Source organism: Carassius gibelio, chromosome A16 (assembly GCF_023724105.1).
Source record: "Carassius gibelio isolate Cgi1373 ecotype wild population from Czech Republic chromosome A16, carGib1.2-hapl.c, whole genome shotgun sequence".
NCBI classification, from domain to species: domain Eukaryota; kingdom Metazoa; phylum Chordata; class Actinopteri; order Cypriniformes; family Cyprinidae; genus Carassius; species Carassius gibelio.
In genome coordinates this window covers 477627-493180 of record NC_068386.1, presented here as the reverse complement: position 1 = coordinate 493180, position 15554 = coordinate 477627, and the positions used below count along the sequence as shown (strand labels likewise).

Below are 15554 nucleotides of genomic sequence, written 5' to 3'. Positions count from 1 at the left end.
AACACAATCAGTGTAAATATAACGATCAGTCTCCTGCAGTGTGACTCTCACGGATGCGCACACATCGCGATCTCGATGCTGAAGCGATATACCGTGCAGCCCTGGTCTGATGTGTGTTTGCTGTCTCCTCTTCCCATCATGCTCCAGTGTTTACAGAGGGCGGGGGCTCGGCGCCTCTCACACACACTCTAATGGAACGGCACACAAAAATATTTACGGCAGCGGCCTGTGTGAGGATGGAGGAGCGCTGTCTCTCTCTCGTGTCTGTCTCTCTGATGTGCAGCTAAGAGCCTTCAAACACACACACACACACATCTGCTGAATAAACAACACACGCTCATCTCGTAAACACGCACCGAGCGCTGATTGAGACACGCACACACACACACACACACTTCGGGTTCTTGCCTGGGAAACGCTCTGCGTCTCGTTTCTCGTGTCTCTCGAGTGTGTCTCGGGGCGGCCGTGGGTTTGTGTGGAGGTGAGACGCATCTGGATCTGATTGTGGGAGTGATGTTGGGCTGAATCATCTCTGCCTCCCCTGCAGACTCACAGCGTCACTACCCAGAGTTCACCTGGGTTCAGGACATGATGTTTAACAGCCCAGTGTGTGAAGTGTGTAAGTCGAGCCAGAGCGCCCTCCAGTGGACACACTCTTCCTCTGTCCTGATGGAGAGTGTGTTCGTTAAACTGATGACATGTTTATAGCAGCTGCATGAATAATAACACATCTGTTTAAAGACACAGACGTCTGAGGAAGCTGAGAAAAACACACGAGGAAGAGGAGAATATCCCTGTCGCTCTTCCTCTGGAAACAGGAAGCTCAGAGTTCAGTCAAGTTCTGTGGAGATGTGTAATGATGTGAACGCGTGTGTGGAATGAGAGTGTTTTAATTCGCTCAGGGACGTTTCTGGTTCCTCCACAGCGGTTCTTCAGAGGTCATCTGAGCGCTGGAGCTGGGATTGGTTCTCCAGGGGTCAGATGTTCAGCGTCTCTGACCTGTGAGCTGATTTCAGAAGACCTCTCACTTACACACGCCAGGAAGGTCACGTGTGTTTTCTTTCTCCCGCTCGCAGTTCAGAACAGAAATAAGCCTGTGTTTGGCTGCTAAACATCTGTGAAGCAGGGGTGTCACTGTGGCTAATCTCAAATATTTGTTCGCTCTCAGGGTTGGTGTTTTTAGCCTCTTCCAGGCTGTTATGAAACCAAGTCATTCTTTTTTCTCTCGGTGCTCGCTGACCTCTCGTACCAGAATCAACTGATAATTGACAGCCAGTCAAAACAGTTCAGTGCTGGCCGAGACCAGCGGCGTGGCACATTCCCCAATTCACCTCCGAAACCTGATCTATTGGAGATCAGTAGCAGCTGAGGCCTCCGCTCGTAACGCTTTGTCAGGATTGGCGTGAAACCCCAGATTAAACCATCAGGCGCAGAATTACATTGAAGAGAAACAAATATGTGCGGTGAGGCGAGGCGTCTGAACACGTCTGAGTTTGGCTCTGGTTTCAGCTCAGGTGCCCGAGGGAACACGGGGTCACGGTTACAGAGGGGTTAACTGGAGCCCTTCGACTGCTGAGGAGAGAAAACATGTCTTCACCTGTATAAGCAGGATCACATGTTTAAAACAACAGGTGAGGGCGAGTCTGATCAGGAACCAGCGTCCTGCATGTTCTCTGCTTCCTTTCCTCTTAGTTTAATATCTGGATAGTTGAAGGTCAGCGAGAGGACTGCCCCATGCATCATGCATCTGTTTGAATTTTAGAGCATTTACTCTATCACCGTTTAAGTTTAGTTGTAGTTTATTCAGTGTCTTAGTTTCAGGTTATTTGGGTTTATTGTAGTGTTTTACAACTGCCAAGCTCCAACCTGACTGGCATCGTTTAAATTGTTTAATGTTTTGGAGCCATGAAAATGTATTTGGGTTTATTTTCGGTTCTTGTCATGTTAGGTTAATTCAGCAGCTCTGGATGTGCTCGTGTCGTTGTTCTGGTGCTGATGGGAATGTGTTTCTATGGTAACGCAGTGTTTTGTTCTGTCTGGTGTTTTTGCTGAAGTCACATTTCTGGCGAGCCGCAGCTCTGATGGAGATGAAATGAAACGGTTCGGTCCGTGTCCGGTCGGTCTCGCTGTAAACATGGTTTCTGCCAGCGGCTGTGTGCTTCAGCGGTTTCCGCCCGTGGTTTCCTCATCGCCCCCCAGAGTCTGAGGGCCACCTGGACCCCGTCTCTCTGCCTTCACCGCTCGCTCACCCCCGGGTTCCTCACGTCGCTGTTCCTCATTGACGTATCCAAAGCAAAGCATCGCTGGGGTTAAAGAGCCGCTCCATGACCTCATGCTTGAAGTGTAGCTCGCTGGTGTTTGGTGAAGGTGGCGCACTGCAGAGAGCTGGAACTGAGTTTAACTTCCTGTGAGCACGGCCTCATGGTCCTGGTTTCCTAGTAAGAATGAAGCATGTTCTGTCTGTCCTCTTAAAGGAGTGAATAAATCATTGGAACACAGAAGCATATGATCAGCAGAATGTCTCTAGTACAAATGCACTCCATACAGTAAGAGTTCTGAAGTCATGTGATGTTTGAAAACAGCAGGATCAGTGCTGGACACTCAACTATGTTTCAGTTCAGATTCATGTCTAAAGACAGCAGTGTCATCATTTAGATTCATTCAGTTAGCTCACCCTCTCTCACCTGCAGCGCACCCCACAGGTCACCGCCTGACCCCTGACCCCTGACCCCTGGAGCGCTGTACACTCTGGTCTCGCGCTACTGCATGAATGCTGGGTAAATGATGTTGGATTCCCGTGTTTTTTCCAGCAGAGCCGGGAACAGTGAGTCACTGGGCTCGCGGCAGGATCCACGGATCTGTTTGTTGAATCTGTGCAGCTGAACTGAGCGGAGGAGAGCAAGCACTGTTCTTCGTTCCGTGAGTGTGATGTTCAGTGTCCAGACGCATGGTGTGTGCTCGCTCCTGCAGTGTGTTACAGGAGAATTAAGCCTCTGAGACGCGTCCCTCTGTAACGTCACTGCGGCGGGGCGCGACCCACTCGTGTCTTTGTTGTGGTTGAGCTGCAGAACAGTCGTCGTGAGTTTGGGGTCTCGGGGCTTTGATGCACAGGCGGCCGTCACGTCTCTGAGCGAATGCGACTTCACAGGAAGCAGAATGAGGCCGCAACGCATTTTAAACGCTTTTATTTTCTTCAAAGGGAGTCTGAGATTTGAGGAGAACATTCTCTGGCGCTGAGCTCTAAGCGCATGAGGTTTCTCATGAGTACAGCTTCTGAACTGGATCTGACCCTGTGTGTGTGTGTGTGTGTGTGTGATGCCACTGATGCTGCGTCTCACTCACATGAAGCCCCGCCCACTGCAGGATCAGATATCTTGTTAATGTTGTTGAATATGATCGTCTCTGTGTGTGTCCAGGTGAGCGGTCATCAGCCGCAGTCTGCAGTGTCAGGTTCGGTGGAGAGTGTGTGTGGCAGCAGCGCCCCCTGCGGGCAGGACAGTGGGTTCGGCAGTGACAGCGCTCGTCTGCGGATCGTCCAGATCGAGCGTCAGAGTGGCACGGGTCAGCACCGCCTCGCCCGGCCGTCACAGCAGCCCACCATCACCAAGAACCTCAGCTTCATCCCGTTCGATGTGTTCCTCACCGCCGGACGCATCTCTCTCATGACGTACACGACCGCGCCTGCGGCCAGCCCCCCCACCGACGCCCCCCCGCGGCCGGGAAAGAGCGCACTGGACGTGCCCGAGGACGAGGCGGTTCAGGGCGGGGGTCTGTGTTCGCTGACGGCCGAGGATCTGCTGAACGCTAACACTGCGGGCGGGTCGGCGGGGGTCCTGGGGGGGCGCTCGTCTGCGAGACAGGCTCTGGGCGTGACGGTGGTCAGACAGCCTGGACGCAGAGGAGACAAAGACTGCAGCCTGCAGCCAATGCTGTTCCTGCAGGTGACGCAGCCCTCCGTCTTAATCAGCTGCCACCATCGCAAACAGAGGCTGGAGCTGTCGCTGTTCGACCTCACGCTGAAGGGAGTCGCAACCAACTACAAGAGTCTGGGTGAGTGACGCTCCACACGCTACAGATACAGATAGAACCAGAGCACGACCTGTGTGTGTCCATCTCTCTCTCAGACGCAGGGAAGTCTCTCCCAGAGGCTCTAGACTACAGCGTGTTCTGGCTGCAGACGGTCGCAGGAGAAGCTGACAGCCGGACCGGCATCCCTCTGTGGTCATCAGAGACTTCCTCACTGGACCAGGTGAGTTCCAGCTGATCAGACCGGACCAGTCATTCAGTGAGTGTGTGTGTGTGTGTGTGTGTGTGTGTGTGTGCTTGAGCCTGATCACATCTCCATCTCTCTCTCTCTCTCTCTCTCTCTCAGAGTTGAAGGTGGACATCAGTCGGCCGGTGAGACTTAGTCCCACTCTGGCCAAAATTGAGCAGGCGAAGGTCTTCTGGAAGAGGCTCTTTCCTGAGAGGGAGGGCGAGGCACAGCCCAGAACACCTGCAGGCTCCGCCCACCACTGCAGCGAGGCCCCGCCCACAGCTGACGTGCTGCTGCGCTCTCTGCAGTCACCCGTTCCCTTCCACAAGATCTCGCTGCACACGGTGCAGATGGTGGTCAGTGTGGAGATGGAGGAGCACGCGGCGCGGCCCCAGGTCTGACCCTGTCTGTGTCGGCCATGACAGGTGCGCTGACGCTGAAGAACGCCATCAAACCCGGAGGTTAGTCGCATACATGCCATGCATTTCCTTTGATTCATGCACTGTGTGTGTGGTTTCTCTTGATTGGGCCTTTAATCCAGCTCTGTTCTTCTTACCAACCAAGCACTGCAGCAGATAATCAGAGCGTTTGTTTGATTTACGTTGCCCGGAAATCCAGTTAATCCCTGTGAGCCTTTAACAGGGCTGAGGGCGAGTGTCCGCAGCGGATGCGCACAGGAAGTGTGTTTCCCGTCATGCGTGCTGGTCCTGGGGCAGAGTTACAGACGCGTCTGATGTCCTGATTCGGGGCTCTGAGGATGATGGTCCTGGGGGGCCTGATGATGACTAATAATTTAAAATAATGAGCTCAAACAGCTAAAACTCAGTGATATATCTGATTTTAACTCACCTCCTCAACATTTATTTGTTGTTTCTGAAGATGTTTTTTTTTTTGTAAATATATTGAGTAAAATAATATTTTTATTTGTTCCTGATTGTTCCATTCCATTAAATGAGGAACAACTGGAAAAGTCCTACAGATTGACTCTGATGATGGTGGGTGTGAGTTCTGTGAACATCAGTGGAAGTGAGCGTGTTTCTCTCTCTCTCTCTCTCTCTCTCTCTCTCTCTCTCCCTCTCTCTCACCCCCCCCCCCCTCACTCTCTACCCCCCCTCCCTCTCTCTCTCTCTCTCTCTGTCTCTCTCTCACTCTCTCTCTCTCCCTCTCTCTCTCCCCCCCTCCCCCTCTCTCTCACTCTCTCTCACTCTCCCTCACTCTCTCTCTCTCTCTCTCTCTCTCTCTCTGTCTCTCTCTCACTCTCTCTCTCTCTCTCTCTCTCTCTCTCTCTCTCTCTCTCACTCTCTCTCACTCTCTCTCTCCCTCACACTCTCTCTCCCTCTCTCTCTCCCCCCCTCCCCCTCTCTCTCACTCTCTCTCCCTCACACACTCTCTCTCTCTCTGTCTCTCTCTCTCTCTGTCTCTCTCTCTCCTCCCCCCCTCTCCCCCCCCCCCCCCCCCTCTTGTTCATGTGATGGGCCTGGACTCGGCGAGCTAGAGCCGGTCTCTGTGCTGCCCATCTGCTCAACAGATGCTGGCATAGAGCTTCTCCAGATAAAGTAATTGTTAAGAATTTTAATTAAAACCTCAACAATTTGCACTTGTTTACTGGATTGAACATAACTGCAGCATGAGACATGCGTCCGGCCGCGAGCCAGGCGGACTCTCTCTGCAGCCCATAGTTTGATGTGCCTTTATTAAACACAGTCCAATCGGAGCTTGGCCAAACGCTGGTAAACAGCAGACGAGAACGAGAGCTTTTGTGCTGGTTCTGCAGTCCTGCTTGTGTTTGTGTGCAGAGATGACCGTGTGCTCTCTCTTTTGTGAGGTTTTGCATGCTAAATAAGTTTTTAATGCTACAGGACTGCGTGTGGAAGCTGGATGTTGTTGCTCTTCTGGGATGCTTGTATATCAAGTGAATGTGTGACGCAGGACTGTATCAAGTCAAGTCACATTTTCTTCTGTAGTTCTTTATACAATCCAGACGGATTCAAAGCAGCTTCACAGTGATGAACAGGGAAATCACAGGAAGAACAAGAAACCGTGTTAATGTTAAATTAATCAGTTATGAAACCAATTCAGTTTCAGCCGTAAAGCAGCTCTACAGAAGACAACAGATCATTATTCACATCATCTCAGTTCAGTTCAATAAGTGAATGAGGTTAGGTTGCAAAGTTATTGTTAGTGTCTTGAGTTAATTGAATTCAAGTTCAGTTCAAGTTGTATTCTCATCAGATAGTGCCATTGGTTTCAAATCAGTAATAACACTGAATATTAATTTTTATATCATAGTAAAATGGCCTTCATACTAGTCTTTATTCATTTATTGGAATTGTACTGCTGTTGTAAACTGATGCAGATCTGCAGGATGTGAGTGTGTGTGTGTGTGTGTTTGTTATGGTGTTGAGTGTGTGTGTGTGTGTGTTATAGTGTTGAGTGTGTGTGTCTCTCCTGTGGGACTCAGCGTTGTTTATGAAGGTCACACTGCTGCCAGACCAAAGCCACACGCTCCTAAATCTGTCCTGTCATTCACTGAGCCAAAGATGAGCTACAGCTGAGTGTCAGTGCCAGATGGAGACGTGTGTGTCCGTGGATGATCCATCAGAGGAGGTGAATCTGAATCTGAAGCGCCCAAAACACTGTCAGACACCTGGATACACGGCAGCAGCAACAGACACACGGGAAGAACAGTGCAGCACTTGAAACACGCAAACACGTGATTCCTGACCGACTGTGCTCGATGACTGCCGTTTAAACCCTCCCTCCACCATTCAAGAACGAACACTGATGTTATTTCTGTCTGTTTTCTCTCTCTAGATGGTTTTAAGGAGGTCTGTCTGTCGGTTCAGTGCGAGGACGTGTTGGTGCGGACGGGTCTGAAGGACAGAAGTGCAGTGTTTGTGGGTCCGTTCTCCTGCAGTGCGGATCTGGAGGCTCATTGGTGCAGACACAGTGGAAGCCCCGCCCTCGACTCGTCTGGACCACCGAGAGTGTTGATTGACCTGAAGGGAGGCCTTCTGCAGGTATGATGTCTTTCTCAACATGTGTCCTTACAACGCTTCATATGGAATCATACGCTTTGAGTGTGGCTGCTGAACGTGCAGAAATCCCCTAATGTTCCTGTTCAATCCTGTTAGTCAGAGACACACGGACTCATTCTGAGTCAGAGATTCCTGCTGACTCAGGCCAAATACACACACACACACAGAGACAATTCACTAGCCGTGAGACATTCGATTCCCTTAATGATGCAACTGTTTTGCATTAAATGCATCCAGAGTGTCAATCATGGAGCAATTTGGGTAGCAATAATCAGAGATAGACACTGGTGGTCAGTCCCACTAACTGGTTTAAGCGTTGTTAGCGATCGTTCAGCTGACTGACACTTGCAGTAGATTCATAACTCATAACAGCGAATACTGAACACTCACATGCAACATGAAATAAATAGGTGAGCAAGCAGGTCACTGTGATTTAGAGCTGATCTGATATATCTCTGTCTGTGTTTCTCTCTGTCTGACTGTTTATGTGTCTCTGTCTGTCTGACTGTCTCTCTGTGTTTCTGGCTGTCTGTCTGTGTCTTTGTCTGTCTGTGTTTCTGACTGTCTGTCTGTCTGTCTCTGTCTGTCTGTCTGTCTGTGTTTCTGGCTGTCTGTCTGTGTGTGTCTCTGTCTGTCTGTCTGTGTCTCTGTCTGTCTGTCTGGTCTGTCTGTGTCTCTGACTGTCTGTCTGTCTCTGTCTCTCTGTGTTTCTGACTGTCTGTGTCTCTCTGACTGTGTCTGTCTGTGTCTCTGTCTGTCTGTGTCTCTGACTGTGTCTGTCTGTGTCTCTGTCTGTCTGTGTCTCTGACTGTCTGTGTTTCTGACTGTCTGTCTGTCTGTGTCTGTCTGTGTTTCTGAATGTCTGCCTGTCTGTCTGTCTGGTGTCTGTCTGTCTGTCTGTCTGTGTCTCTGACTGTCTGTCTTTCTGTCTCTGTCTGTCTGTGTCTCTGTCTGTGCCTCTGACTGTCTGTCTTTGTCTGTGTGTGTCTCTGTCTGTCTGTCTGTGTCTCTGTCTGTCTGTCTGTCTGTGTTTCTGACTGTCTGTGTCTCTCTGACTGTGTATGTCTGTGTCTCTGTCTGTGTCTCTGTCTGTCTGTGTCTCTGACTGTCTGAGTCTCTGACTGTCTGTGTCTCTGTCTGTCTGTGTCTCTGTCTGTCTGTGTCTCTGTCTGTCTGTGTCTCTGTCTGTGCCTCTGACTGTCTGTCTGTGTCTGTCTGTGTTTCTGACTGTCTGTCTGTCTGTGTTTCTGACTGTCTGTCTGTGTCTGTCTGTCTGTCTGTGTCTGACTGTCTGTCTTTCTGTCTCTGTCTGTCTGTCTGTCTGTGTTTCTGACTGTCTGTCTGTGTCTGTCTGTCTGTCTGTGTCTCTGTGTTTCTGACTGTCTGTGTCTGTCTCTCTGTGTTTCCGACTGTCTGTGTCTGTCTCTCTGTGTTTCTGACTGTCTGTGTCTCTGTCTGTCTGTCTGTGTCTCTGACTGTCTGTCTGTGTCTTTGTCTCTCTGTGTCTCTGTCTGTCTGTGTCTGTCTGTGTTTTCTGACTCTCTGTCTGTGCCTCTGACTGTCTGTCGGTGTCTCTGTCTGTATGGGTTTCTGTCTGTGTCTGTCTGTCTGACTGACTGTTTCCATCTGTGTGTCTTTGGCAGGTGTTTTGGGGGCAGCAGCAGTTTAACTGTTTGTCTGAGATTCAAGAGCAGCTGCAGAGCTACTGGAATCAGATGAGCAGAACAGAGGCGGAGTCTAATGATAAGCCCCTCCTCTCTACACTGCTTCGCACCCCTAGCCCCGCCCAGTCAGAATACTCCTCTGATGACCTGCGCACAGGCCTCTTCCAGTACATACAAGACTCAGGTAACACACACAGACATATTATAGCTTTATATAGCACGCATAAGAGAGAATGATTATATTTGTCTGTCTGTCTGTCAGCGTGTCAGAAGCTGCCGTCGCCTCATGAGGTGGTGTTTTGGAGAGAGACGGACGAGTCTCCAGGTGTGATGCTGTGGCGGTATCCTGAACCGCGTGTGATCACGTTCCTCAGGATCACACCTGTTCCCTTCAACACCACGGACGACCCTGACATCAGCACAGCCGACCTCGGGGACGTGCTGCAGGTGAGCGCTTCATTTAGCTGACTGGACCGTCACAGCAAGACTGCAGGAGGGAATGAATGTGGATTTGAGTTTCACACACACACACACACACACAGAACCAGCTAATAGATCATATTTAACTGATTTCAGCTAAGAACTTTATTTTTTTAATTAATTGCAGCTTCAAAAATCCTCCATTAATTGATTCTGTGATTTGGTTTCAGCAGTTTTGCAGGAAACATTGTGATTTGATCAGGAGGCACAGATTTTATTACAGAGACAGACAGAGAGACCTTTTGTTTGAGAGTGTGTGTGTGTGTGTGTGTGGATGACATGTTCCTCTTTCATTCTTTAGTTCTGTGTCTCTCGGTTTGTGTTTTTGCTCAGTTTTATGGTGACTCTCACTGTATTTCATGAGCTTCCTCATGTTCTAATGCAGCAGCTTCTCATGATCATCAGTGTTTCTTTCATCTGATGGAGCATCAGTACTTCACATCAGAAGCTCTTTAAGACTGACCGTGTGTGTGTGTGTGTGTGTGTGTGTGTGTGTGTGTGTGTAGGTGCCCTGCAGTCTGGAGTTCTGGGACGAGCTGCAGCGGTCATTTGTGCCATACAGAGAGTTCAGCCTATCAGAGAGCAGCGTGTGTGAGCTGACCCTGCCCACTCTGACCCCTGACACAAACCAGACTGACCTGGTGACCTCTGACCTCTGGAGGGTTGTGCTCAACAGCCCCAGTGACGGTGGAGATGAGAGGTGAGTGTGTTTCCTGTGTGTGTTTCAGAGGTCAGTGTGTCGGTGTGTAACTCTGTGTGTGTGTGTGTGTGTGTGTGTGTGTGTGTAGTTCGGACAGTGAATCAGGTTCTCAGGTGCCTTCTGAGCAGCTGGTGTGTCCCACCGCTCTGGCCGCCTGTACACGTGTGGACTCGTGTTTCGCGCCGTGGTTTGTGCCGTCAGTTGGTGTCTCCATACGACTGGCGTACCTGGAGCTGCACTTCTGTCACAACCTGGATCAGCTGGGCACAGGTGTGTGTGTGTGTGTGTGTGTGTGTTGTGCCAGTCTGTCTGAGAGAGAGAGACTCAATACAAATCAATATAAATAAGCACAACTGCACACAAAGTTATAGATGCATACTGTGGTAGAACAAAAGTATATTTCTAATCAGTGTCCCTGCAGCACAGAAGCAGTCACAGATATACTTGTAGCAATAGACAACAATACATTGATTGGGTCACAATTATTGATTTTTCTCTTAATGCCAAAAATCCTTATATATTAAATATTATATATATATATATATATATATATATATATATATATATATATATATATATATATATATATATATATATATATACATTTTTGATTAGTAAAATGCATTGCTAAGAACTTTTTTATTGATTTCTCAATATTTAGATTTTTTGCTCCCTCAGATTCCAGATTTTCAAATAGTTGTATCTCAGAAAAATATTGTCCTCCTTACAAACCTTACATCGATGGAGAGATCATTTGTTCAGCTTTTAGATGACTTAGAAATCTTAATATCGAAAAATTTTACACAAATATGATTGAAGTAAGCAACATCACACGACCAAGATTTTCCCCCAAATATCACCGATAGCAATGTGACACTGATTTTATACAATAGTATTTCAATTAACAAGAATTTAAAATTTAATTAAATGACTTATATTTTACACAATATTGACAGTTTTTTCTCAAATAAGAATAGTTCCAATCAAAGCCACAGCAGAACTGTTGAGTGTCTCTGAGCAACACAGTGCCATTTCGTTAAAGGATGATTCATGTTTTTGTTTTTGGTCTAAAGGAGTGAGTCATTGATTCAGTGATGGATTCATGAAGTGTCTTGTTTCTGAACAAATCAGTTGAGTGAATGACTCATCGACTCAATCATTAAAACAGTCGTTTGCTGCCTCCTGCTGGTGCTTTAGCTTCATATTTAAAAGGATCATTGTGTTTTTCACAATATTTCTTATTTGTAAGTTTTAAATATTTATAAATATGTAAAATCATATAAAATATTTTATGGATTTGAAATGTGGTGGTGTAAATGCATTTATGGCAGCTTAGCTTCATCGAACAGTGTGTAAACACGTCTGCTTCTGTTTCCTCAGCCGTGGAAAGACAGTTTGTTGATAATGATTTCATTTAACAACAGAGCACTTTATTTTGATGTAGTCCAGACTGGAGGAATTGTAATGTTTATTCACTTTTAACTTTTATTATGTAATAATCTTTTTGCATTGAAAAAAAAAAAAGTATACAATTTTGTTTGTATATGCAGTAAATTTGAGTTCTTAGAAAGAAAACTGCAGTCTGTTAATTAGGGATCTTTAGGTGCTTTCAGGAGGCTCAGGTTAAGTCCGAGTTTCCCATGGGCTTCATGAGCTGGTGGAAAGCTGATTATTTGTCATAAAAATTTAAGAAATAATAAGAAGAAAAATACTATCAAAATAAAATGCTTATCAAAAATCTATTAAATAATAAAAATGCAACATTGAAAGAATATATATTAAAAATGATGAAATGTTGTATTAGTTAAGCTTCATGTCATGACACCATTAACCATCTCAAGAGGACTGGGAATGTGTGTAATGTGTATAATTCCACTCTTTCCTCAGCGCCGTGCCAGAAGCTCCGCCCCTTCCTCCCAGACAGGAAGTCTCCTCAGGATCAGGAGTTTGCGGTGGTGTGTGTGCGTGAGCCGTGTGTGTTTGTGCGTCAGTGGAGTGACGTGATGCAGTGCTGTCATGAGCTCAGCTTCTCTTCCACACTGAGCTGCAGACTGCTGGAGTACCGCAACCTCACCTACCTGTCCATCATCCAGCCGGTCAGCCTGCGGGGACACGCCACACACACACACACACACACGCGCTCCCGGCGCACGCTGCACTGTGACACCACGCTCACACCGCTGCACGTCGCCGTCGGTCAGTACGCCGTTCACACACTGGACCCGAGCGCTGCAGGCCTGGGACACAGGTGAGACCAGACCAGACCATCACTGATGGGGAATAAAAGGGTTTCAAAGCAGCTGCGTGGTGTTGCTCTGACAGTTCCTGGAGTGTGTGTGGATTGTTCACTTACAGACCCATCAAACCTCACACACTCTCTCTCTCTCTCTCTCTCACACACACACACACACACACACACACACACACACACACACACACAGTGTCCTGACAGACAGTCACATGTGCTCAGACACAGATTATAGAGCGGTTTAATGTGATCTGTCCCAGAGTTCTGCTGGTTCTGGATGTTAGTGGGTGTGTTTATAAGTGATGGACAGACAGTGTCTCTTTCATCACTGTATCATGTGACTCTTTAAATGTGAGAGGATTAGTGTTTTTCTGTGGAGTGTTACTGTGTTTCTCTATAAACACACTCTCTCTCACACACACACACACACACACACTCATCTGTGCTCTCCTGACAACACACACACACACACACACACACACACACACTCCACAGGTCCAACAACAGCTCATACACTCAGTGGGAGAGGAGAGAATGATGGGAAATGTTGGTGTGACTCAGAGTTTGGAGGTGCTACTGGTGTGTTGAGATGTTTCCAGTAAAGAGTGTGTGTGTGTGTGTGTGTGTGTGCGCGCGTGAGTGTGAGAGAGAGACATTAAAAAGCATCAGACTTTGAAGAGATGATGAGTCTGAACCAGTACAGGAACTGGATCTCAGTTCATCAAACCTTTTCTACATCCAACAGATGATCTCACACAGACTCCAGAGTGAACACGTCTTACATGCGTGTGCTGGTGTTCTTCTGTCTGTGGACCATCAGACAGACGTTCACATGAGTGACTGAACTGATGCTCTGTTCGTTGTGTTTCAGAACGGTGTGGTAGACGCAGAGGAAGTGGTTTTCAGTCATTACGTCATCTGTAACGACACACAGGAAGTTCTTCGGTTTGGACAAGTGGACACAGATGAGAGCATCCTGCTGCAGAGCAACCAGAGTCACCAGTACAGCTGGAGAACCCACAAATCCCCACAGGTGTGTGTTTGTGTGTGTGAGGGAGTGAAAGAGAGTAAGTCAAGTCACCTTTATTTATATAGCGCTTTAAAAAAAATACATTGCGTCAAAGCAACTGAACGACATTCATTAGGAAAACAGTGTGTCAATAATGCAGAATGATAGTTAAAGGCAGTTCATCATTGAATTCAGTGATGTCATCTCTGTTCAGTTTAAATAGTGTCTGTGCATTTATTTGCAATCAAGTCAATGATATCGCTGTAGACGAAGTGACCCCAACTAAGCAAGCCAGAGGTGACAGCGGCAAGGAACCGAAACTCCATCGGTGACAGAATGGAGAAAAAAACCTTGGGAGAAACCAGGCTCAGTTGGGGTCAGTTCTCCTCTGACCAGACGAAACCAGTAGTTCAATTCCAGACTGCAGCAAAGTCAGATTGTGCAGAAGAATCATCTGTTTCCTGTGGTCTTGTCCTGGTGCTCCTCTGAGACAAGGTCTTTACAGGGGATCTGTATCTGGGCTCTAGTTGTCCAGGTTAAAGAGATGGGTCTTTAATCTAGATTTAAACTGTGTCTGCCTCCCGAACAATGTTAGGTAGGTTATTCCAGAGTTTAGGCACCAAATAAGAAAAGGATTTTGCGCAGTTGATTTTGATATTCTAGGTATTATCAAATTGCCTGAGTTTTGAGAACGTAGCGGACGTAGAGAGTATAATGTAAAAGGAGCTCATTCAAATACTGAGGTGCTAAACCATTCAGGGCTTTATAAGTAATAAGCAATATTTTAAAATCTATACGATGTTTGATAGAGAGCCAGTGTAGCGATGACAGGACCGGGCTAATATGGTCATACTTCCTGGTTCTAGTAAGAACTCTTGCTGCTGCATTTTGGACTAGCTGTAGTTTGTTTACCAAGCGTGCAGAACAACCACCCAATAAAGCATTACAATAATCTAACCTTGAGGTCATAAATGCATGGTTTAACATTTCTGCATTTGACATTAAGAGCATAGGCCGTAATTTAGATATATTTTTGAGATGGAAAAATATAGTTTTACAGTTTTACAAATGCTAGAAACGTGGCTTTCTAAGGAAAGATTGCGATCCAGTAGCACACCTAGGTTCCTAACTGATGACGAAGAATTGACAGAGCAACCATCAAGTCTTAGACAGTGTTCTAGGTTATTACAAGCAGAGTTTTTAGGTCCTATAATTAACACCTCTGTTTTTTCTGAATTTAGCAGTAAGAATTTACTCGTCATCCAATTTTTTATATCGACTATGCATTCCATTAGTTTTTCAAATGGTGTGTTTCACCAGGCTGCGAGGAAATATAGAGCTGAGTATCATCAGCATAACAGTGAAAGCTAACACCATGTTTCCTGATGATATCTCCCAAGGGTAACATATAAAGCGTGAAGAGTAGCGGCCCTAGTACTGAGCCTTGAGGTACTCCATACTGCACTTGTGATCGATATGATACATCTTCATTCACTGCTACGAACTGATGGCGGTCATATAAGTATGATTTAAACCATGCTAATGCACTTCCACTGATGCCAACAAAGTGTTCAAGTCTATGCAAAAGAATGCTGTGGTCAATTGTGTCAAACGCAGCACTAAGATCCAATAAAACTAATAGAGAGATACACCCACGATCAGATGATAAGAGCAGATCATTTGTAACTCTAAGGAGAGCAGAACAGAGTGAGTTTGTGTGTGTGTGTGAGAGAGAGAGAGTGAGTTTGTGTGTGTTTGTGAGTGTAACTGTGTGTGTGTGTGTGTGTGTGTGTGAGAGAGTGAGTTTGTGTGTGTAAAAAGTTGAACACCTGCAGCAGCGCCAGTCTTGATACGCTTAATGATGTTTGTAAGATAATGCCTGAACGTGACAGCAGCTATTGTACCACACACACAAAGACACACACACACACACACACACACACACACACACTAGAGGCTCAAGGGTTTTTCCCTCTTTATGAACATGATGTGTGTCTGTATCTGGAAGAGTTTCCTGTTCCTGCGGCCGCAGTCTGAATGTGTCCAGAGTTGCTCAGACACACTGACCACAGCAGCCGCGTCTCTCTGTGTTTGTCTGTCTCTGACCGCAGTGTCTAGTGCCGTCCTGGCTGTGGTCCTCTCTGGCGGTTTGGTCCGAGT

The 15554-nt window shown here is 47.0% G+C and overlaps 3 protein-coding genes across 3 annotated transcripts in view; all 3 read left to right on the top strand.

Annotated features, from left to right (window-relative positions):
- The window catches only part of LOC128030178 (tricarboxylate transport protein, mitochondrial-like), a 10604-nt gene extending 9599 nt beyond the window's left edge, over positions 1-1005 (top strand). Inside the window, exon 4 of the mRNA XM_052617663.1 lies at positions 903-1005. Coding sequence (XP_052473623.1) covers positions 903-1005 — 103 coding nt within the window. The remainder of the gene's footprint in view (positions 1-902) is intronic.
- Positions 1006-3416: 2411 nt separating this feature from the next.
- Positions 3417-4378, top strand: LOC128030177 (intermembrane lipid transfer protein VPS13B; the record flags this gene model as incomplete). Its single annotated transcript, XM_052617662.1, is given in 3 exon segments — positions 3417-4050; positions 4125-4249; positions 4373-4378. Coding segments are annotated over 3 exon segments (765 nt in total), but the record flags the coding sequence as incomplete, so codon positions are not given.
- Positions 4379-4547: 169 nt separating this feature from the next.
- LOC128030267 (intermembrane lipid transfer protein VPS13B-like) lies at positions 4548-12466 on the top strand. The gene is made up of 7 exons (XM_052617746.1): positions 4548-4716; positions 7070-7275; positions 8937-9141; positions 9220-9404; positions 9944-10137; positions 10226-10407; positions 12025-12466. Exons 1-7 carry the CDS (start codon positions 4674-4676, stop codon positions 12387-12389), a joined length of 1380 nt encoding a protein of 459 aa, XP_052473706.1. The 5' UTR covers positions 4548-4673; the 3' UTR covers positions 12390-12466.
- The last annotated feature ends 3088 nt before the right edge of the window (positions 12467-15554 follow it).

Excerpts from the sequence above, each read along its gene's own strand:
- LOC128030267 (XM_052617746.1), top strand. The coding sequence starts at position 4,674 with ATGACAGGTGCGCTGACGCTGAAGAACGCCATCAAACCCGGAG. Across the intron at positions 7,276-8,936 it reads TGAAGGGAGGCCTTCTGCAG|GTGTTTTGGGGGCAGCAGCA; the intron begins GTATGATGTCTT and ends TGTCTTTGGCAG. Across the intron at positions 9,405-9,943 it reads ACCTCGGGGACGTGCTGCAG|GTGCCCTGCAGTCTGGAGTT; the intron begins GTGAGCGCTTCA and ends GTGTGTGTGTAG.